At 43.0% G+C, this 21,560-nt stretch overlaps 1 protein-coding gene across 2 annotated transcripts in view; it reads right to left on the bottom strand.

Moving 5' to 3' along the window:
- Nucleotides 1-21,560, bottom strand: part of FAP (fibroblast activation protein alpha) — an 830,211-nt gene that overhangs the window by 504,451 nt on the left and 304,200 nt on the right. For both annotated transcript variants that reach the window (XM_086956603.1, XM_086956604.1), the window contains exons 10-11: nt 2,166-2,269; nt 1,898-2,033 (exon numbers count right to left, since the gene is read on the bottom strand). In XM_086956603.1, the coding sequence (XP_086812729.1) occupies nt 1,898-2,033; nt 2,166-2,269 (240 nt within the window). The remainder of the gene's footprint in view (nt 1-1,897; nt 2,034-2,165; nt 2,270-21,560) is intronic.

Here is a 21,560-nt window from a genome sequence, read left to right as displayed (position 1 = left end):
TATGTATTTATTCTGCAAAAGCTTGATAAAGTAGTTTTGATAATATGAAAATAAAAATGAAAAACCTTTTTGATAAAAAAATTTGATTGTTGGATCTTTTGATATTTGCATCTGTCTGCGCCGGTGTTTCTGTGCAAGTATTGGGACCCTTTGCCTAGGGCCTTTCTGAAGTATTTAGGCAGGTAACTTCTTGATATTGGTTATCCGTATTTTCCTGCTCTACCTGCCTATTATTTGTTTGTAAGGGTCCCCCTTTTGAGTGGCTAGGCCTATTCCAAACCATCCAGAATGCCACAGCCAGACTCCTCCTGAACATCCCACAAAATAACCACATTTCTCCATACTTCAACAATCTCCAATGGCTCCCAGTCCAGGAAAGATGCAAGTTCAAGCTTCTCACCCACGCCTACAAAGCTCTCCACACCTGTCCATCTTATCTCAACAACCACCTAAACTTCTATCAACCCACCTGAGAGGCAAAAGCACACGTTCTTTGCATCAAGAAGACCAGAAAAGGAGGACGCTCCATCTCATACTTCGCAGAAAAGACCTGGCACAACCTCCTGAAACACTGCATAATCTCTCCATCACTCTTGTACTTCCAAAGGAACCTCAAGACACGGCTCTTCCAGATGAAATAGACATGATCTCCTCCTCCCCTCTCAGGCCTGTCCTACTTAGTGCCTTGAATCTCCTCACAGTTGTTTTGACCCTCTCTACAAATTCTCATAACTCAACACAACACAACATGGCATAACATAGCATAATACAACACAGCATAACATAACAAAGCATAACAGAACTTGCTTACTTATTGATGTGTATTGATCTGCAACAAATGTCATGCAACTAATTTACAATAACAGGTCATATTTGAATTAAAATAACAAAGACCTGGATAAAGGTTATCCTTTGCCCATTGAGTGTGTGAATTATATTTAAACATGGGTGAGTATTACAAACAAGCCCTCCAACTTATAATTCCTTGTTTAAGTGTTGCCTCCAAGCACTTGTAATTGTCTGTCGGAGACATCATTTTACCAATATACATGAACACAGCATACACATACAAAGAGAATGGGAATTTTGGTCCGCTCCTGTCAGTCATTTCCTGTTGGAATTTCTTAAGAGTTGACAATAGTTGCGTGGGCTGTCCTTAAAACCATGGCAATTTGTGAAAAATTACATCGATTTGCCATTACATTTTGTATTGCCTTTTGTGATAAGACAGGGCTTTAAGCAGAAACATTTTGCAATCTCGCCCCACTTCCCTTTACACCCACTTTCTGTCTTTGACTCAGCATGCAGAATGATACAACCCGCTGCCACTGTCCACTCATGCTTTTGGCTTTGACCGTCCTTAATACATTACATCACAAGCAATGGCAAAGTCAAAAGCATCATTCATTTATCTAGACTGAAAACAATTAATTCCAAGATAAATGCACAGCAGCCATCTTGTTATGGTATTTCATAACAAATTTTCTTTGAGTAGTTGTGCTTTACTCCAGACATAGATGTAGTTTAGCCGTGAATTGCAAGGGGTAAGACATGCTTACTCCTAGAGAAAAGCTTTGGGAATCAGAACACGTTTTTAAGAGAGTATTCATTTCTTACTCCTGTAACTCATTAGTAAGCCATACATGAGCCTAGAGTAAGGCTGCTCACTGACTGCAAGTGTTTTCTGAATCCGGCCTAGATACTAATGTGAATATCACATAGAAGACAGGATTAAGAAGGTCAATCAGCTGATAATAAGGCTTTGTAAATTGGGCATGCATGGTTCAGATCCATAGATTTAAAATGTGTATCACTAATGTAAATATCCTCATGCATTCTACAATGGCAAGCATAAATATTAAAAAGATATAAAATAACTAAAATAGTTGCATCATACCTGTGGACACGCCCATATATTCGAACTTCTCTTGTAGTCACATATAGATAGAACAGAGAAATTCTGTATTCTTTTCACCCATTGTACACAGATTCTCTCATCCAAAATCCATGTCGCCCAAACAAAGTAGTATTCACTGCAGACAAAACATTAAAATAATCAAAATAGGCCTTTAAAAAGAAATTACCAAAGTAAGACCTGACCATTTGTACATTTTCAGAGGTAAAACTAAGATTTATTAAAAATATATATTTGGGCAATCTCTCACCTAGATGCCATCATTGAAGACACAGGGACTTCCATCACATCCACATCTCCCGGATCATCTGTTTTCACGATGTTCAGTCTGACCGTTGGATTTTTTGTCCCTGCCTTGAAAGGAGATTCATTTTAATGCTACATAATTCTTACAGTAGGAAGAAAGTTATGCAAAAATGTTGATCTATATAAATATTTTTAATTTTGAAAAATGGTTTACATTCTCGGCACAATGGAGACGAAGTGCGTTGAGTTCACGATTCTACGTGGATTTTAAGCCACCTGCGTTGATAAAAAAGAAGCCCTTATGAGTAACACAACCAGCAAAGGTTCTAAACTCGACAAGCATGCTCCTCAATGTTCCGAAGTTTCCTCAAAGTAAAATAATGTGAAGCAATCTAAAGAGTGAGGACATTAAGGTGCTTATTTACTAATGTTTTCAAGGGTGATTGCACAATGCAATTGTATTTGCCGCTGCAAAAGCAGGCCTTATGGTCAGTAAATTGATGTATAATTTTCGTCATGTTTGGTTGCACGCTCGCACTCCAACAAAACTTGACTAAAAGAGAGCATTAGTTTGCTAACATTTCACATTTCTTGTTTCCTAATACATAAACTAGTTCAACATATTACTAATTAAGGATGTGGGCTCTCAAACATTAAGCATTTAAAGACCTCATGTAGAGGTTGTCACAAGCGTTGTGGACCACAGTGCCTCAATAGACTCGCATTGGGACAGGCCTTCTGAAACTGAGGGCCATATATATCAAAATTACATGCAACCCAACACAGAAAGACACCTTGATGTGCTGCGTGAAAGAGAGAGGGTAGGCATGCCCCATATCTACCAAGATATGGCAAATTCCTGCTCGCTGCCTGCGCTGGCATGCTGCCTAGTGCCAACGCAGGCACTCTTGTGCCTGCCTTACAGACAGGATTACTTTTATGCAGAAAGGGACAATTTCCTGCACAAAAGATTGGTCTGAGGCTTTTTCTTCTTTCTACACGTGCTGCAGAATGCAGCACATGTAGAAAGTGGAAAAGAGAGGAGAATTAAAGATATTTCTCCTAATTTGCCTCCTCTGGTGAGACGTACCCTTCTGACGCATTCCTTTGTCTACCAGTATTGGCAAAACTTAGAATGCTAATACAAAGCTCCCCCCACTCGGGTGGAGACACCCTGTTGCACAGCGTGTAACATAGACTGTTGTCTATAGATAGTTCATCAATAATTTCATCTCATGTTGGGGTTCCAAAATGTTTAATGCTTCATCAAAAGTTCAAAAATGATTCAAAGTTCAAGTATTTCATCCATTGTCAACATCATCCAATCATATAACTTCCCCAATGCATTTCGGGCTGATTACTGAGCCCTTCCTCAGGGGGTTACTCTACAAAAAAGGAACAAAGCATAATATCACTATGTCAATCACAACTCGTATCTATACAGTTACCCAGTAAAGTCATTAACTTCAAAAAAACTGTTTTTTAGTTTGCACTGGTATTTTAAATGCTGCACTGTTCGGTGAACGGGATAATCTGTTCACAAGCCTTTACTCGTTAAGCATGGACATTTTTTAGGCACGCTTTGGATTCACTTGTGGTGCACTCAGTTTATTAAGAGCATGTATATATAATTGATTCGATATATCGCAGTTTGAGCATACTGCCGTGTGTGTAATTTTCCGTTTTTTGAAGTTAATGACTTTACTGGGTAACTGTATAGATACGAGTTGTGATTGACATAGTGATATTATGCTTTGTTCCTTTTTTGTAGAGTAACCCCCTGAGGAAGGGCTCAGTAATCAGCCCGAAATGCATTGGGGAAGTTATATGATTGGATGAAATACTTGAACTTTGAATCATTTTTGAACTTTTGATGAAGCATTAAACATTTTGGAACCCCAACATGAGATGAAATTATTGATGAACTATCTATAGACAACAGTCTACGTTACGCGCTGTGCAACAGGGTGTCTCCACCCGAGTGGGGGGAGCTTTGTATTAGTTTTCAGTTGACCGCTGTGAGGCACGGGCAGCGTTTGACCCTGTTGGCACGCCACAAATTTACACTGTGAGAAAACTATTGAATTATCCAGCTGTGCAGGTCCTTCTCTTATTGTTTAAAACTTAGAATGCTTCAGAATCTACTGGTAGATGCATGGGAACCCCCATGCTTCACTCATGGAACACTTCCCTGGGGCAGAGTAATGTAAGACAGCGATTTGCGTATATTTAAGAAGCCACGCAGGGTGACGCAAGGTGGCCTTGCATGGCTTTGTAAATCTCATCTAGGTTTGGCGTCACCCTTGTGTTACCTTGCATTGCGCAAGGGTGATGCAAAACATTGATAAATATGCCCATGAGTTTTTTCGTCCCAAGTTCACCTTGTGGGACATGGTGATCGTGTGCAGGAAATTAATTTTAAAACTGTCCCATAAGCTGGGAGGAAAATCCTAGTATGTCAGGGTCATGTTTTTTTGTTTTCAGTTGCATAAAAAACACTGTTATGAGTGTTTATTTCGGTTAATCAAGGAAAATGTGAATCAGGCCAACATGACTACGCTCTACGGAAAGCGTGACATTTTCACTGAAAGAACTTCCAAGTACGCTGGAGCAGTTTCAGGAAAAATCCTTCACCAAAATGGTGAAGCACCCTCAATATTTCAGGCAATACTAGGGTTTAAATGGATTTGTATGCCGCTGTATATGTGCGTCTAAAATTTTTCCACATCATATCTAAATTTTGTGCTTGCACTGCAGGAATATGAGGTCTACATACTGCACAAATATGCCGTGAAAGGATGAAACAAGGGGGCACAGCTATCCCACTCCATGAATCCCCTTCCTAAAATGAAATAATGTAGGGCACAGGATGTCGAATAATCTAATACAAGTTCTAGAAATAGTTGAACACCACTTTTTCTACAAAGTATTTTAGCTATGGACAACAGACTGAGCCCTAGAGAACCCTTGCACAGGGAAAAGGTCCTGACGTACAAACCTGCCAGAACCTAATATCATTTGTGACTCTGTTATCCATCTTCAATTGAAATTTGAAATTCTAAGTAGAAACATTCTAAGCAGATCACTATTTGATGGGTTCTCCAATATACTCTCCATTGGCTTCAGCTGTCCCTGCGATAAAAATACCCAGGCCCCATAGATGATGCCCACAATTACAAAGGTTGTGACATTAAGATATTTCATCTTATTTCTATCAATTGTTTTTACTTTTTTAAGCTATAAAGCTTTCCTTATCTTTTTTCCTGATTAGTATCTGTCAGGTACATGCATCAATATTGCTTTTTGTGATTCCTTAATTGCGAAAAATAAGGAATCGCAATTAAGGAATTGCAAAATGCAATGCATCAAGAAATCGCTAAATTAATATTCCTTAATTGCGATTCGCAAATTGCGAGTCCCAATTAAGGAATACCTCCCCATTCATTCCTATAGGCCCATAGGAATGAATGGGAAGACATTCTCAATTTGCGATTAGCAATTAGCAAATCGCAAATTGAGAATGCGATTTCAAGGGTGCAGGGGTGTCCAAAAGAACACCCTGTTGCACCCCTGAAATCAATCCGTGCACATATGTTGTGCACACACATGTCCTTAGGGCATGTGTGTGCACAACATGAAACTTTGAAAAATGCACAAAAGTGCATTTTTCAAAGTTTTCGCAAATTACCATGAGGTTCAACCTCATGGTAATTTGCTCCCCCTAATTGCGAAGTCGCAATTTTTTTAAGTTTCATGCATTGCATTTAAGGAATCGCAAAATGCGATTCCTTAAATGCAATCGCAATTTGAGAATTCGCAAATATTTGCGAATTCTCAAATTGCGAGGGCCTTCACCCTTCATGCATTCCAAAAGCAGATTTTGCGATCGCAAACGGTTGATGTTTGCGATTCGCACCGTTTGTGATTGCAAAATTCTTTGATGCATGTGCCTATGTCTGCTTTCTTAACACGCCTTTGTAATTTTAAAAGAAATGGAACACAAACATAAAATGTATTAATTGACTGCATTAAAATAATTTTCCATCTGTCAAACATGGTATTATAAAATACATTTTACTATCCACAGTTCAATCTATCCAAATAGCTCTGCTATGTTGTTTTTAGAGACAAAGATATAGAATACACCAGAATTATGTCAGAGAAAGCGTGAAGAAAATGGCTTCCTTGTGATAAGATCTTAAATCTCCCTTTCATGTATGTTGTATAACATAAGCTCACTCTCAATCTCAAAAAGCTTCCTTGTGGCAACATTCAGAAAGTTCATAGGATATACCACTTATCTTCTACCAATTCCATCCTCTACAGAGGGTTACAACCAGAATCTTTAGTAAGCTCACCCAAGGTTATTTAGGAGCATGTTCACTAAGTACATTTCTCATAAGTCTTTATAGAAAATGCTGCAAGTGTATCAGAGAAAAGGCTTATTCCGAGGAATTAATTGTTATCAAGTAAACCATAAAACCAATTCTCATCAAATATTTAAAACCCTTTCCTCAGGTGTACGCTATTAAAGAGAAACCAATGCTGCCTGAGTGACAGAATACTGTGCAAACAGAGATCTTGCATATAATGTGAAGCGGGGGCGTGCCTTCAGGTACCTGACCCCTAAAGTATGAAACAACTTCCTACAATACATCAGTGTCTCCTCCTCTGTTCTTGTTTTTTGCAAGAAGCAGAAGACTTGGCTTTTTGAGTAAGCCCCCTTGGCCGGCCCACATACCTGCTACAGGGCAATTAGATAACCTCGCGGTGATTAGTGTGTAAAAACACACATAACATAACATTGATTATTTACTCATAATGATGATTACAGGCTCATGTCACACCGAACGGGGCATATTTGGGTACCTGGGGGTAGCATCAAAACCTTCCTCCATAAAATACCCTCTAACTGTGCCAAACGGGGATGATCCCTTCTTAACCAATTTGCGACCTCAAACGTGATTAAGGAATGAATCTTAATTTTGTAGACCCCAAGCAGAGCAAGCATAGGAAATTATCCATAGGTGTAGTCAAGTTGTGCTATCCATTTCGTTGCAAATCCCCCCTATTTAGACCTCTTTTCATTTAATAAATACCAAACAATTTCCTGTTGGTGTCTGCTACTCAACACCATATGGTTATTCATATTATACATGGATTAGGCCCCTTGAGGGCTGATTCGTCAATACATTATCATCTGCATACTTTGATAGACTTGCCTTCATGTTGCCAACATTTGGGATAATGAATGCAACACTATTCAGATCTAAGATCTAAAAATGTCGCTTAAAAGAACGACATACAATAGTGGGCCTAGAATACACCTTTTTCTCGAAAACAATTTACTGCTATTCAATTTGACAAAGAATTAGATCTCAGGCAGACAGAAAACAATGTGTCAGTGTATAACATCTCTGCCACACTGAGGATGCTGAGGGTAATATTTAAATGTCTGCAAAAAGGTTTTCCTGCGTAACATCTTTGTTATTCTATTTAACACTGAGCAAGTATAGACCAAAGGATTCATTGAACTGCCTTACTCATTAATACGAATTACTTAGAAACCCAACCAACTACAAGGAGGAGATGTGCCAGCGCTAGACACATATTAAATGTATGGACTAGAACATCACGTGGCACCCTACATGAGACGACAACATTTCAATTGAGAAATAGCTCTATAATTTAAAATACAATTTTTACTTTACATGAGGGAAATAGGTTACTCCAAAGTGGACCAAAGGTCTTAAAATCACCCAAATGAATGAGCTTATTGATAAGGAGCCATTGTGAATGAATAAATAAAAAGATTTTGCCCCGAGAAAAATATATATTAGAAAATGGTGCTGTTTCTTGATTTAAAAAGAGTCCATCAGACCTTAAGCACCTCAGTAATTTCTGATGATCACGTTTTAGCCACTACGTTTCAACTCCAGCCAGCTTTCAGGGTTAATGGTATACCTGTATTGGTTTTTGATCTTCACTGTTTTCATTAAATCAGACCCGCACTTCACGCTACAGTAACAACAAACAGCAATGACTGCCATCGCAAAGCTACAGTAGCAACAAACTGCAACACTACAGTGACGAACGCTTTGACACCCAACCTGCTCTTTGACGTTTTTGGTTCACCTTGACAAGGGTTATATTTGTTGTTTCCTGAGTGGGGCTTCCATCTCATCTCAACCAATAACCTGATTTCTTAAAGGCCACATCTGCATCATAATCATGTTGCAGGGTCAGATTTGCTGCCTAGTACTTCTTTTTTAACACATGGAGACAATGAATTTCCCTTAAAAGCAGTACTTGTCCAAGCCCGTAAGAAAGTTGCCATAATATTTTCCTCTTGCCAACAGAGCTGTGGTCACTCTTTGCCCCATTTGTGCAGAGCTGGTGAGGAATTACCTATTACTGTCCCTGAGAAGACCATCACCTCCACCTTCGCTGTCAAGAATCTACTGAGAAGAGACAGATCAACGAAAGCTGAATAGTGATATGCCAATCTGCCACCAGCCAAAACACATAATTGCAACAAAAATCAGTAACATGCAATGCAGTTTTCAGTTAATGGACATAAGGCCAGATGTACAAAGCATTTTTCTGGTCACAAACGATCCGATTTCCAGAATCGGCCTTTTGCGACTGGAAAAACGTTTTTTCTGATGTACAAAATGGAAAATGTGATTCACTAACTTGCTGCAGAATTGAAATTTGCATTTGCAATATAGCATTTGGAAGGGGCGTGCTTCCTTCCAAATACAGAATCAGTATGGTATGTATTACTGTTTTGCGTCTGAACAAAACAGTAAAACTTTATCACCATTTTAAAAATGGTGATAACTTATTTGCAAATGGGAACGGGTTCCTATGGGACCCTTTCCCTTTTGAGAATATTGAAAATATATTTTTTAAGAACAGACAGTGGTCCTTTGGACCATTGTCTACTCTTAAAAAATGAAACTTCAACATTCTCCCTTTTGTTTTTTTAATGCATCCCATTGGCCAGTGGCAATTGGTTTATTCTTGACCCATTTGCATCATATGAGTTTTGGGTTATTACACTACGTGTTCAGGTTTGTCAATTCAAGCCGAGAAAATCTATTGAGTAGATATAAATACCCACTAAGCTGGTAGATACTGTTAGACACCCACCGTTACCTAGTTCTGCTGTTGCATTGAACTGGATCTTTTTCCTTTGCAAGCAAACATTTGTCCATAAAACGTCATACCTACAACTTGATAAAAAATGTACCATTTTTAGCTGGTAACTTGAATTTCTAGTGGGACAGGCAGGTACAAATATAAACAAAACCAGTGCATATTTTGAATTGTCGGACTTCAAATGCAACCCAAAATATCCTTCTACAGTTCAAACGTTGAAAGTCCTGTGGGGGATCGGCTAGTTAGTGGCTGAAGGTTTCAGTAAAGGGGATTCACCGAATGGCCTACTATAAAAAATCAGATGGCTTTCTCACCTCTAAATGAAGCGGAGAGACCGCACAATTTGTAGAGTTGTACATCCACTACATTTTGGAGGATAATCTGAGCCACCAAACCTAATCAAAGCCTTTAGGTTTATTAGCCCCCTTCCTTCTTTATGAGTATCGAAAGTCTGATGACAGCCAGTCTGGTCATTTTCATACATTGCTATGCACATTAATTGGGGAAGTAGCGCAAAACAGTACTACCAAACTCATAATAAATGATGAAATAATAGAAATCGAAGATAGAATGTGGTGATTGTCATACACCATTGGAACTGTCAATCTATGAAAAAACAAACACACCATGTAACATTCGACCGGAAAAGGAAAACATATTGTGTCAAGACTCAAGAAGTTAAAATAGTTGGCTTAAAACATCCTCTTGAGTCAGAAAGCAAGCTATGGAAGAAGCTATACAGCAATGGACTTTACGACCATGACCCGGGATGATGCAGGTAGGAGTCCTTTATTTAAGCTCTTATTTCTCAGCAGCCAAGATCAATTTGGTCCAAAAATCAACAGGAACTACATTAGTGGTATTTTTTTACTATTTTTTTATTGTTTGTTTTTCTTCCTTTACATCTCAAATATTGCAAAAAGCACAATAGTAACATTTATAACAGTAACAAGTTCCTTATGAGGTACATTCCAGAAGGACTGTGCGGTTATTATACCAATTGTAACAGTTGAGTGAGAACACTTATCTCGACATTTTATATACCCCTAGCGTTTAGGGCTTATCTACATATATGGTGGATTTTCACTATGTGTTTAGCTTGTCCTTCAAGACATAGTTCGTTCCATGGCATCATGTGATTGGCTATATGATGTGTATTGTATTGAATGTTGTCTAGTAGATCTAGCTCATAGTAGCGTCGCCATAGACCCCATATTTTTTGGAATTTGCATGTGCTTCCCCTGACAGTATTGGTCATGTGTTTGGCGGCCATATAGAGGTCCATACCCTTCCTCCATACTTTCCTTGAGGGAGTTTACGCCACCCCCCACCACCTCGCTATGTCTCTGTGGGCACCAATAAGGTCTAGTGTCACCAGTGTCAGCTGAGCCCTGTTAATATCCACTTCATTAGGTATACCCAGGAGGATGTATTTGGGCCATAGTGGTATAGATGCTCCTATTATCTTCCCCAATTCTTCCACTATTGTTGTCCAGTACAGTTGGATTTTGATGCAGCCCCATATCGTACGATAGAAATCTCCCTTTATTACTTTACAAATGAGGCAGAACAGCGAACTAACCATCTGGACCCATCTAGCCTATGATTCTTTTTTTTGTAACCATGCCAGGAGTTTCCCTGCCTTGTCTCCAACCTCGTACAGTCTATGTAACATCGCCAGGCTTTAATTTTTTGCATTGTCTATAGGCAGGTATTTATAATCTTGGCGTATGATGTCTTAGTGTCGAGTGAGATCTGGGTATGCCGCTATGATGATCCGTTCCTCGAGGTTTAGTATGTTTTGCTCTATTTCTTCTAGTCTTTTAAATCTATTACTCTTTCCCTAGTCTATCTGATTTTGGGCTTTATCTCGCAGGACGGTCTTATAAGCCTCCCACACAGTTACCCCGGATGTTGCAGAGTTTTTGTTAAAATACATCTCAGTGTCTGTCCTGATGTCCCTTAGTACTCTGCCTTCTCTAAGCTCCCATGCGTTAAGATGCCACTCAGGGAGGTGACTACATCTCTGTGTTCCCAGTGTTTGAGCAGAGGGGAGTGGTCAGATAGCCCCCTATCAAGTATTCCTCATGCCCCACTATTTCATCTCCGGGAACAAAAATTTAATCTAATCTTGATTACACATTATGAGCCCCTGTATGATAGGAGTATTGTCGTGTATGTTGGTGACTACGACTCCATATGCCCCTGAGCTCTAAGGTGGTAGCCAATCGCCTTAATGGTGTAGCGTCTTTTGGTTCTACACCCACCCCTGATCGGTCCACCAGTGTATCCATTACATCATTAAAGTCTCCTCCAATCACAAAAAAGGAGGAGGATGTCTCCAACAGGATGTCCACTAACTTTTTAAGACCGGGAGCCTTGAGTCTAGGGGGTACATAGACGCAAATCAATGTTATCAGTTGTCTTCCCCAATGGCCCATAACCCCTACGTATCTGCCCATGGGGTCTATCCATTGGCGCAACATCCTGAAGGGGGGCCTCTTGAACAGCAAAGCCACTCCGCGTGAGCCCCTGGAGTACCCAGCGTGAGCCCACATCTTGTAGGCTCCACGGCCCAAAAAGCCACATTGGGTACCCAGCAGATGTGTCTCTTAGAGCATTATCACATCAGGGTGTAATCTCTTGATGTATTGTGTCACTAGCCCTCTTTTTATTTTATCTCCCAGGCCATTGACATTCCATATGAGTACTGTAAGGGAATTCCCTATATTAGATGTGTCCTGAGCTATAGGGGGTGATCTGTCAACTGTTTGTTCTCACGTGTCATAGACATAGAATGTATTTGTTCTGGGTGTTGCCTGTGTCCCTTTGTGTCCTCTGCGACTAACAGATAGCCAACTTTTCCTCTCCCCAACCAACCCCCCCTCCACCTCCGGTAGCCTCCCCTCTGCATCATGTTTCTATTCCGTGTGACACATCAGTATGCAGGAAAAGAGGAGGAGGTCTGTTGTCCACCCCCAGGAAATTAAACATTGTCCAACAGTGTGCTTTCTAATACAAACTAACACATACGTCCATGTGTATCACTATAACTTCTTGGATCAGCGTATGATGGGGGCGTCTCCGCAATCAATCTCAGGTAGTAGGCGGTGCTCCAGCCGGAATCAAATTGTTTGACTCTTTTTCTTGCGCCTTTAAGTTTATCCTTTCATCCAGTGTCAAATTCATGTCAGGGTCAGTGTCTTGCTCCATGGTGGCAAACTTGACAGCCAAAGGGTGTATGCTCTCCATTTCAGAGGACATTTCTGATTCCTCCAAGTTCGAATGGGACTCCAAGGATGCAGTTCCATTTGTATGGTGACCCGACCCTTCATTTTTTTCTGTGCCTTGCTCTTCCAGTAGCATCTTGCCTTTGGGGTTCCCGTTAGGGCACATGTTGTTTCTCTCCGTTCATGCCCTAGGCTGCGGTTTTTAACGGGTTGTCTTCTTGTCGATGTTTGGGATCCGTCTTTCCATGGGCGCAGTGAGCGAATCATTGGTTCGAGTGCCTTTTGGGAGCATAGATGTAGTCTTTACTCCACCCATGCCTCCTCAAGCGTTTGGAAGAAATGTGCCTTTCCCAAGTGGATAACTTTTAGTTTTGCTGGGAAGAGGAGCATTTATTGCAGCTGAGCGGCTTGGAGTTTCGCTATGACAAAGGAGCATCTCTGATGCTGTGCTTCCCAGCTATAGTGCAGGTATATAATTATTTTGGCATTGTTGTGTCTTATTTCACCTTTTTTGCGCATTTCTTGCAATATCATGTCTCTGTCCAAAAAGTTAAAAAATTATTATTATTTTTTTTCCCAAGACCTTTATTACAGCAAATACAAAAAAATACACAGCCAGGAGCCTACAACCCTGGGGCCGGCTGCAACATCAAACATATCATAGTATCGTGGCGTTATTACACAGCCCATTAGCCAACAACATGTGGTCCGGCGGCGTGAAACATTCAATTGTGTCTTGTTTTTAGGTTTTGGCGGTGCACATAAGTGAACATAAAACAACCACATATAACTATTTAACTGAGACCATTATACTCTGTTAGACAAATCAGTGAAGTTTGAATCATACAGATCACAACTGCAGAGCTAGAGCCATGAGGCGTACATTTCCTAGTAATTGTGTCTTACTCGTGCTGCACCTCGTCTACAGGACATTCGTTTGACCCAACCACGAAGGTGTTTAAATAGTCGGTTAGGTAACACCAGAAATCTTTGGGTTTGGATTTCGCCGGAAGTTCCCCTTCATACGTTAGGAGTCTATCGCTACAGCTAGCCATGTCTCGTAACCATCTTGACGTGGTCGGTTTTTTGGTACTATTCCAACATTGTGCAATTTGTGTCTTGGCCAGTTGTAATGACACTACACAAAATGTGCGTTTGGTGGCTTTAAATTGTGGTGTTATGCCCAACAAACCCACCCGTATTGTGCATGCAATTTCCGTCTTTAGCATGGTAGACAGTTTGGTGAGTACCTCTATCCAATATTCATGAATACTAGAACAGAACCAGGCTAAATGCATAAAATCCGCCCCTTCACTGCCACATCTTTTGCATCTGTTTTCTACTTGTAGCCCATATTTACACATACGTGCAGGCGTATAGTATGCATGGTGAAGGAATTTGTAGTGTATTATTCTAAGATTTCCATTTGGAGTGAGGATTTGTATTAAAGCGCAAGTCTGCTGCCATTCTTGATCCGTTAATGGAACCTCTAGCACCGAGTTCCATCTCTCCATGGCTTTCTCTGTTGTGTACGGTAGTTCTGCCTGTGCTGTTGTGTACAGTCTAGAAACTAGGTGTGATATGTTTTGCGAAGTAATGATCAGCTGTAGTGTGTCTAGACTTTCCGGTTCCTTAGGAAAGGTGGGGTAGTGTTCCTTTAAAGCACGTTTCAGTCTGTAATACGTGAAGTAAAACATTGGAGACTTGTTTTGTATGTAAGTTAATTCTTCAATGTCTATAAAGTTACTCTTGTTAAATAAATCTCCCAATCGCTCCATGCCTACCTGCTGCAATAATGACATACCTACTTTTTCTCCCGTGACCGACAATGCTTGGTGGTGTGATAAAGGCAGTGCTGGAGCGTATAGTGGTGTTTTATGTGCCAGTTGCCCCAATTTATGCCAAGCCCTTACAGTAGTGTCTACCGGGTTTATGTCTTGAGCATGAAGTGGTTGCCGTTTATGTGTCAGAATGGCTGTGAGAGGAATTGGATCCGTGTCACCTTCTTCTATTGCCGTGTGGGTAAGGTAAGGCACTTCGTGGTACCAATAAGCAGCATATTGAGCTTGTGCGCAGAGGTAGTATAAGAGAAAGTCTGGTACGCTGAATCCGCCCCTGCTATATGGCAGTGTCAATGTCTGGAGCTCTAAACGCGCCTGTTTGCCCACCCAAACGAGTTGTAGGACTGGCGACTTAATGCGTCGGAACACTTCTCCCGGGGGGGTGATTGGGATATTATTAAAGAGGTATAATAGTTTGGGTAATATATTCATTTTGACGATCGCGATGCGATCCGCCAAAGATAGAGGCAGCTGTAGCCATCGTCGTACTTTGTCCTCTAATTTGGAAATTGTCGTCCCATAATTCGCTCTGATCACTATCTCAGGATCCCTATGGAACATCACACCCAAATAACGTATTGGGTCAGTCTGCCATTCTAATGGATAATCTGTGGTCAGGGGAGTGGCCATGTCAGTCAGAGGAATGATGTAGGATTTGGACCAGTTTGTGGCCAATCCAGAGTGTCCCTCGAATTTTACGTATTCTCTCATAAGTGGATTTAGGTGGACAGCAGGTTCGCGTACATACACTAACATATCATCCGCATACAGAGATATATGAAGCGGTCTGGAAGGAAAGTGCAGGGCAGACGACTTATACTTCTGTCTAATCCTGCAAGCCAGAGGTTCCAGAGCTAGGGCAAATAGGAGGGGCGATAGTGGGCATCCCTGCCTAGTACCCCGCTCAATAGCAAAGCTGTTTGATATGTATCCGTTCACCCGGACCCTAGCGCGCGGATTAGTGTAAATCAGCAACACCCATTGCACAAATCTTTTGGGAAAACCCATTCTGTGAAGGGTAGTTATCAGATACCTCCACTCGATGGAGTCAAATGCCTTGGCGGCATCAAGCATCACCGCCACTGCCTTTGTGGAGGGCTGTAGTTGTGCGAGAGGGCAAATAGCGTTCTGGTGTTGTGCGCCGTGGAGCGTGTAGGGATAAAATCCGCTTGATCAGGGAGAACCAAGTTGGTCATCAGAGGTGTCAACCAGACCGCCAGAATTTTTGCCAGTATCTTGGAATCAACGTTAATAAGCGACAGTGGCCTGTAGGAGTCGCATAAGTCTGGGTCTTTGTGTGGTTTCAGTAAGGTGATTATTACCGCTTCTCTCAGTGTGGGGGGTAATTCTTCCTGATCAAAGGCTGTACCGTACATCGCCACCAGCCGGGGGGCCAAAATATCTACATATTGTTTATAGAATTTGTTTGTGAACCTGTTAGGGCCAGGCGCTTTGTTATTTGGTAATGACTTAATCACATCCGTGACCTCTTCTACCGAAATGGGTGATGCCAAGTATTCCCTCTGCCCATCTGACAACCATGCTATTGCTACATCATCCAAATAGCTTAAAATCTCCTCGGTGGATGCAATGGGGTGTGATTTATATAGTGCCCCGTATGTGTCAACAAAGCAATTTAGAATGTCTGATGCTTGTGTCTTAAAACGCCCTGCCCCGATTTGACCCGTAGAATTGATGTCTGTCTCCTACCATCACAAATTTTAGACGTCAGGATTCTGCCCGGTCTACCACCCTCACCGTAAGCTCTGGCCATGTGGTTTTTATCGAGATATTTTATTTCATCTTCCACAAAAGTCTGGTGTTCTGTGTGTAGTTGACGTAGCTCCCCTAGTAGGGTGATTTGCTGTGTGACCTCAAAGGTTCTTTCTAGTTCACTCATACGTGTTTCGCAGCGTTTTATTTGTTGCCTTATATCACGCAAAATGCCCACAGTGGTGCTCATGCATACACCTCGAATCGTCGCTTTGAAAGCTTCCCATAGAAGCCCAGGATCGTCCACTACCAGCTCGGTTATTTGAAAATATTACTCGATCGCTGTATGAATAGTGTGGGCATAAATTGTGTGTCTGTGAGGGCACGGGAATTGAATCTCCATTGAAAGGGGGGTGGAGTGTAATGTGGGACTGTGAGTTTGAGCAGAACAGGATTATGATCCGAAAGTGTCTTGGGGAATATATGCACATCTTGGGCCCATAATGTGCTGCTATCAGTACCTAGCCAGTAATCGAGGCGTGACCAGCTGTTATGTATGGCAGAGATATGTATCGCGCCCAGGATGTCAGGGTATTTGTGTCTCCAAAGATACGTCAACGACAAATCTCGTAGCATTTGTTGGAGTTTCAACCTCGCTTGTTTGTGTGGTTCAGAAGAATGTGGGGATCTGTCTAAATCATCTGTTAAAACCACATTCCAGTCGCCCCCACATATGATGTGATTGTCTTTTAGCGGTTGAAAATGACCCCAGAGCTCCTGGATAAATTCTGGCGCATCCACATTTGGACCATACACATTAAGAAATGTTATTCTTTGCCCCCGCAACATGCCAGTCACAATAACATATCTGCCATTAAGATCCTGTGTCACCCGTTGTTGTGTGAAATTCGTTCCTTTTCGGATCAGTGTTATCACCCCTCTAGAATAGGATGAATAATGAGACGTGTGGGATAATTCAGCCCAGCGTTTACCCAAGGAGTGATGAGAGTTGGGTGCAATGTGTGTTTCCTGTAACAAGGCCACGTCTATATCCCATCTATTCAGGTAAGCGAATATCTGTCTTATTTTCTTTGGTTGTGTGAAACCCCTAACTTTCCACGTGAGGAGGTTCACCTGATTTCTGCCTGCATTAGTAGTCATTTGTGACATTGGTAAAGTAAAGACATCAAAAGTAGCAGCCCATCACAAGCATGAGCAGGAATAGTGTTCCATGTAATTTGTGTGTTTGTACGTAACTCAATAACCCACTTTTGCCCTGCATTAATACGCTCTGCACATTTCAGATGAGTTGGTCTCATAACAGTAACGAAACTCCCGCCCTTCCCACCCCCACCCACTCCAGCAACCCAACCCTGCCGAAGCCATTTACCCTTGTAACATCTCCCTTTTAACCCAGAAAGCACTGTAGCTCTTCCCATTGAAACAAAACTTTTTTGGGGAACACCCTTGTGGAGGTCCGCTTGGGGCACAACTCAACATCCAACCAAATGGATGTGGACGACCCTAATGCCGCTCGGTCTGTACATGCGCGATGTGTCTGTATGTCCCATTGTCACCCATGTATGACTCATGGCTGTTGGCATCGTGCGTATGGCCTTTCCTATATAACGATTCAGAAAAGGGGGTGGTGATGAACAGAGTGTCTGAATTAAGCAGACCACTCTTACACAGTCCAAAGATCAGGGCTTGATCCATCACCGTTTTTTAGTTCACTGCACCATCCCAGCTCAGAACCTGGCTACATGCAAATTAGTCTGTTCCTGTCCCAGTGCATGATGGGAACAGGGCAAACCAAACTACCAAGCCAATTCTTATACTGGGAAGGAAACATGCCTCCGGGGACCGGTTTCTGGCATTTCAGCCGTCGTCGGCCCGGCTTGCTTGAATCCTGATGGTGCAGTGAGCAAGGGACTCATGTCTGAGTATATATAACATCGCACCTTCGCACCGGCTGGGACCATTGGCATATGAGGGTAGGCGAGACAATGTGCCAGTCACCTATATGTGATGCAGTATCACCGTACTCTAACCAGCGCAATCATAATTACAATATGTACCCCTTCAACTGATAAGGCCATCACCTTGATTGTCAAGCAACCGCAGAGGTTTCATGTGGTCGTGCAACGTACATAGGCAGTGTCTGGCAGAGCCGTTGTGAACTCAACATAGTTTAGAAAATTAGCAACAGGTGCCATCATGAACGGTGCAGCCCAACAGTTCACAATATGTGTCCTGGATTTACTGTAGCAGCTGTAAGTCAGACAGTGTCCTGTCTAGCATCTTACGTGTAATCAGAAGACCAAGTGAACACCCCCGAAGGCAACCGCCAATCAGCACCCGATGGCAAACCTGACAACACCTTGCAGTTTTATGCATAGACTGACCCTCTGCCCAACACATGAGTATACCTCTCAAACCTCCAAATAATTAGGACATCTAAGTCTGTACATTTCGTGCAATAACAGAAGGCCTCAATGCCGGCTATCAAAGAGCAGCCGACCCTCAGCAAACCAGCGCACAGCAGTAAATTAGAATGTCAGTACATGTTACAAAATGATCTTCAACTATACAAGACGCAGTCGCAGAGGCCACGGTAGATTATTGCATCTCAATAGCACTTTGTCAGTCAAGAAATACAAATAAGTTCGGACTGGAACGGTGGCAAAGGATTGTAGTGTGTTCCATCACCCATAAGTAGCTGGACACGCATGTAACTGGAATGTGAGAGCTCAGTGCAAGAGCGCATATAGAACTTGAACCGTGTAGAATAGTGTCATGTTGTAATACAATACATCATAGATTCGTAGGTGATCAAACACATGCACGTAGAGCGTTCAGTGGCGTGCGATGTACATGACAACTAGCCCTTCGACCAGGCTGAGCAAAAACCCCTATAGCGCTCACTATGTCAGTGTCATTACACCTGTGTGGCTCACTCAATATTTGGGGGTCCCATACTGTCAACGCATGTTACAGCTCCCCTGTTCTTTCAAGATGGCACCCGGGGCGGGGACCCTTGCAGCAGACACTGAGCATGTTGCGATATGTTCATAAGCGTTCAATAGAGTTCAGCATAGCACTCGTGTCCCTCATTGTCCGTGATAGCATATATACTGCATGAGTAACGGCACCTTGTCTCTGAATGTCAATAGGTCCGCCGCTGCCCCTCAGCAAAGTACGTCATGTGGCGAGCATGATCCACAACCCCCCTCACCCCCAGACCAGGTGTAGAGAATAACAATTAGCCTTTCAAAGTGACTGAAAAAGCCTTACCGCTGTTCATAACGTTCGTTTGTCAGCCATCGTTGACTCTCAGTCTGAATCTATGTGCTGTTCTTCTCGAGCTTTGGTTTTAGCCAGCTTCGCTGCCTTTTTAATAAACTCCTGCGCTGCCTTTGGATTTGATAAAATGACTGCTTTACCTTCCCATTTCACACGGAGCCGAGCCGGATACAGCATAGAATATTCAAGATGGAGCTCCCTGAGCTTGGCTTTCACAGAGGCAAACTCCCTCCTTGCCTGCTGAACTGCGACTGTGTGATCCGGATAAAATTCTAGCTTGTTACCCTGATGGGTGATTGGCCCTTTTTCCTGCGCCAATCTGAGGATGGCGTTTCTGTCACGATAATTTATATCCGCGCCACGATGGGTCTTGGCGTGGCACCTGGTGGAGGACGTGGTGCTAGGGACCTATGAGCCCTCTCAACTATGAAGATGGAGGACAGGGCCTCTGCTCCAAACAGTTCAGTGCACAGTTGTTCTACATATAGTTCCATGCGCCTCGTGTTCGTCGTTTCTGGTACGTCTGTGATGCGCACATTATTGCGTCTTGAACGCGCTTCCAATTCCTCCTCCTTCGCACGGATAACCTCCAGAACCCGCTCCATGCCACTGCATTTCGTTGCGGTGGCTCGTGCCTCGTCCTCCACTTCTGAAAATCTGGTCTCAGCCGTTTCCAGTCTTTCACCATGTTTCTCAATTTTGTGTAACATGCCATCCATTCTACACGTTAAGTGATCCAGCTTACCATTAATATCCTGTAAGTTTGATTGAATGGCCTGAAGTATTTTCTCCATGTTGTTGTTGGGTGCCATCTCGGGCGGTCCTCCACCCTGTGCCATTTGTTCCGAGTTTTTTTTAGGGGTCTTCTTAGCTTCGAAGCTGATCTTTTGTCGTTGCTTGTCCGGCCTCACCATCATCCCTTGCCGATTGGATTGCGTTTTAGCTGTCTGTAGGGAGGACCTTGTTAATCTTGTGGATGTCGCCGTTTTGGCACTCAGAGCGATGGTCGGTTGGTACTGGTTTATGGTCACTTGGTCTTCCAGTGAACCATTACTCACCCGGGCCCCCCGCTGCCTTCATCCGCCTCTTGGGGTATTTGCTTGCGACCGTGTGGTTCTGAACCGCTAAAGTGGCGGTCTCGTGTGGTCCGTGGTGCGACGTCGCGTGCAGAGTCAATGAAGCGCTACACCGCAGGTGTCACGTCATGGGACATGTTCCAATGGCATCGCGTGGCTCAGTAATGGACCGTAGTGCGATGGGTCTGCCGCGTCAACAGCAAGGCGGTCTCAGCCACTCACCGTCACACACAGGCCGGGCCTCCGAGGACTCATTTCGCGCTCAAAGCGTTGTTAATGCGCCGCCTCCGCTGTGAGCGCCTGGCAGGAAGCATCACTCATGAGCCATGAACTCCATAATCACGCACAGTCGGAGATTGTCGCGATGCCGTCCCCACAGTGGTAGCTACGTTATATTGCCGCTTAGAGTTCCGAAGCACAGTGGACCCAGTTGCGTCCATGCGATTATGTCAAAGTGGCACCACATACAAACGCGCCGAACATGCCACCTCTACCAGCGGTCCCCGCAACTGTGCTCACCGCTTCCAGCTTCATTATCATGGGTATCGCTGTTTCTTCGCACGATATCGCCGTGTCCTCCCCGCACACATTAGCTCCGTGTATACTGACTGAGCCTCGCCACGTTGGGCGCCACCATCTTGTCCCAGCCGGACCCTGAATGGCGAAGTGAGACAGCGCCGCTTATTACCATTTAGAGTCCCGGCTCGCAGTTATCAGGGCATTCCACTTGCTTTCAAATCGCACAGTCACCATAGGATTCACGATATCTGAACACACTTCCCCACTTACTGGTAGGCTCTCGGGGGAATGCCGCTGAGTAGCGCGGCGGCCGCCATTTTGTCCACTGCTCCGCACCGGCAACTAAGACCTCCAATTTCTCCTGCTCGTGTTTCCTCAGCCTACCAATGCATAGTCCAAAAGATGCACGCTACATTCCGACACCAGTTTCTGCCATTTGTTGATGGTTTTGTGCGTATTTAGCTGGGTTTCATCCAGTACGATGTCGGCCGTCCGGCGGAGCTGTGGTCTTACCCAGCCATCCCGCTGTGCGCCCCCTAGCGCCTCAAAAAGT

Source organism: Lissotriton vulgaris, chromosome 2_1, assembly GCF_964263255.1.
Source record: "Lissotriton vulgaris chromosome 2_1, aLisVul1.2, whole genome shotgun sequence".
In the NCBI taxonomy this organism is placed as follows: Eukaryota; Metazoa; Chordata; class Amphibia; order Caudata; family Salamandridae; genus Lissotriton; species Lissotriton vulgaris.
The sequence above is the reverse complement of the archived record's forward strand: the minus strand, read 5'-3'. Positions and strand labels throughout refer to the sequence as shown.